General features: G+C 44.7%; 1 protein-coding gene across 1 annotated transcript in view; it reads left to right on the top strand.

Annotated features, from left to right (window-relative positions):
- The window catches only part of LOC101862712 (leucine-rich repeat and coiled-coil domain-containing protein 1), a gene marked incomplete at its 5' end in the record, with an annotated part of 174,948 nt that overhangs the window by 151,951 nt on the left and 20,545 nt on the right, over positions 1–2,452 (top strand). The window contains 1 exon segment of the mRNA XM_005094432.3: positions 231–330. Coding sequence (XP_005094489.3) covers positions 231–330 — 100 coding nt within the window.

The raw sequence follows: 2,452 nt of genomic DNA, 5'->3' as shown, positions 1-2,452 counted from the left end.
CATAGCTCTCTCTCTCTCCCTCACTCTCTCTCTCTCTGTATATCTCTCTCTATCTCTCTCTATCTATCTATCTATCTATCTATCTATCTATCTATCTCTATTTCCCACCCCCACCCTCCCGCACCCCTTTCCCATAGATTCTGCTATTTTAAGTCATTGTTTTTCAATCCTCTGTGACGTCAATATTATATCCTGTCTACGTGAGCTCATGCGCTGATGTCCTCCGGCAGGCCAAGAGCAAGCTACAAGCCACAGTCCAGGCTCAGGAGTCTGTGATAGAGGGCCTGAAGGCGGAGAGGAAGCTCTGGGGCCAGGAGCTGGCACAGCAAGGTGAGACGATGAGCTCTTTGTGGCGACAATCTTATAGATTTCACTCTTTGAAGACAAGTGAATGGTTTGAGAACTTTTAGCGCAAAACAGTGTTCACTATAAAATTAATTTCTTATAACTAGTTTTGCCACTAAAAAGTATAATTGGCAACAAGGTTAGAGGGGACCGAGAAAGACCCGGATAGATGGAGTCGGGGAAACTCTTAACAACTCCGGCATCCCCATGACCCAAGCTCTCTGGCTGGCGACGGAGAGACGTCTCTTTCTTCCCGCGACACCCAAAAGGGTATAAGCGGCGGATAAAAGTAAAAGTAAAGTAAGAATACTTGGCGTCGGTGGCCTAGCGGTTAGGCTCTCGGACTCGCAACCGTAAGGTTGTGGGTTCGAATCCCGTCAGGGGCCCGACGTTGTGTCGTTGGGAAAGACACTTTACACGAATTTTCCTCACTTCACCCAGTTGGGAATGGTACTCAGTTATAGACAATGAAAGATCTTGTCAGTTTGTTAGTATTTGAGCGCGGTACTTGCACTGTACGCTTCCCGGGAAGCTGAGAATATTTCTGAGTGTGCTAAGGTCTACTGGGGTAATTATTATACAGTTTAAAGCCCATAAAACTTGCTGTTGAGCAAGGTTATGCGCTGTACAAATTCTATTTATTATTAAGTCGCACATTCTGGCCTTTAAACAACTCTTGAAGACGTGCTGTTTGGGGGCACTTTAAAAAAGAAGCTTTACTGCGGTATTAGTACGGATACTTCAAGTTGTTTTTCTTTATCTTTAACTTTAAAAAGCAAGTTTAGAACACGCGCATGGAGGATAAATTTGTGTTTATGATTTGTGTTGGACATCTCGACAGGTGCCACAACTTGGCTTTTGGTCTGCTGTTGGAAATAGCGGTCTATGTGTCCGTTGCGTCCTTGTAGAGTTAACGCCCCTGGTAACACCGAAAGACTCCCCTGCTGGTGGGATGGGGGAGCAAAGAATACACCTGCCGTGATACTGCTTGTCGTAAGAGGCGACTAAAAGTCCATAGGTCTGGTCGCCCGAAAAGTGCCAGTTTGCGGAGCGCCAACTACCCAACCCAGTAAAAAACAGTAAGTTACAGAAACACGGACAAACACAGCTTTTTATTTTTCGATCTTGGGAGACGGAGGAGTTTCTGCATCAACAGGAACAATGAAGGACAGCAGACAAAGCCGAAAGGACTCTTCTGACCCGAAACCTTCTCTGTCGAACAAGTCTCTCCGGATTTCGTCGTGGAATGTTCGCACCTTGTATGAAGCAGGAAAGAGTTCTCAAGTAGTACAAGAGATGAATAGATACAGGCTGCACATACTAGGAGTCAGCGAAACACACTAAGACATGGAAAAACATCAAGAGGATAGCCCAGGATAGAAAAAAAGTGGAGGGAGTTTATCCGTGGCCTATACCCTGATGCAGGGTGAGAAAGGCAATGATGATGAACACCGAAAGAAGCGAATGTAACAGTGCACAGGAGACGCAACAACTCAACAGGGACACTACTCGCAACTTTGTTTTTTACAGCCTCTATGTGGGTCTCCCGCGTCCAACAGTGTAGCACCAAATTCTAAACCAAAGACGCTGTTACGCTGTACCAAACTATACTATACTATACTTTGTAAGGCAAAGCAAAATCCCCCGATGCCTATCGGGAAACTTGTCGCGCGATATAATTGTCTATCTTGATGGTGATACGGCAACTGGAATTTACATTACAAAGAGACATTCTTAGATAACTGGAATTTTTCTGAGGTGACCATTACGCACAATTCACCATAACAAGATTCACAACAGAAACAACACACCTCCTAAAGGATGTAATTTATGTCGTTGGGGGTGGAAACGTTCACAATCATTTAAAAGATATTTTAATCTCAATACGTATGTTATTAGACAGAATTGAGGGCAAAAGAGGAATCCACTTGGAGAACCTAAACAGATGGGCGGCAGGGAAAGACCAGGATAATGTAGCAAAGGAATGAATGGAGAACCATGATCACCGATGTCTGTCACAGATCTGGCAGATGATGATGATGATGATGATGATGATGATGATGATGATGATGATGAGGAGGAGGAGGAGGAGGAGGAGGAGGAGGAT

Source organism: Aplysia californica, unplaced genomic scaffold (genome assembly GCF_000002075.1).
Source record: "Aplysia californica isolate F4 #8 unplaced genomic scaffold, AplCal3.0 scaffold00081, whole genome shotgun sequence".
Lineage (NCBI taxonomy): Eukaryota > Metazoa > Mollusca > Gastropoda > Aplysiida > Aplysiidae > Aplysia > Aplysia californica.
Note: the sequence above shows the minus strand (reverse complement) of the source record. Positions and strands in the feature narration are given on the sequence as shown.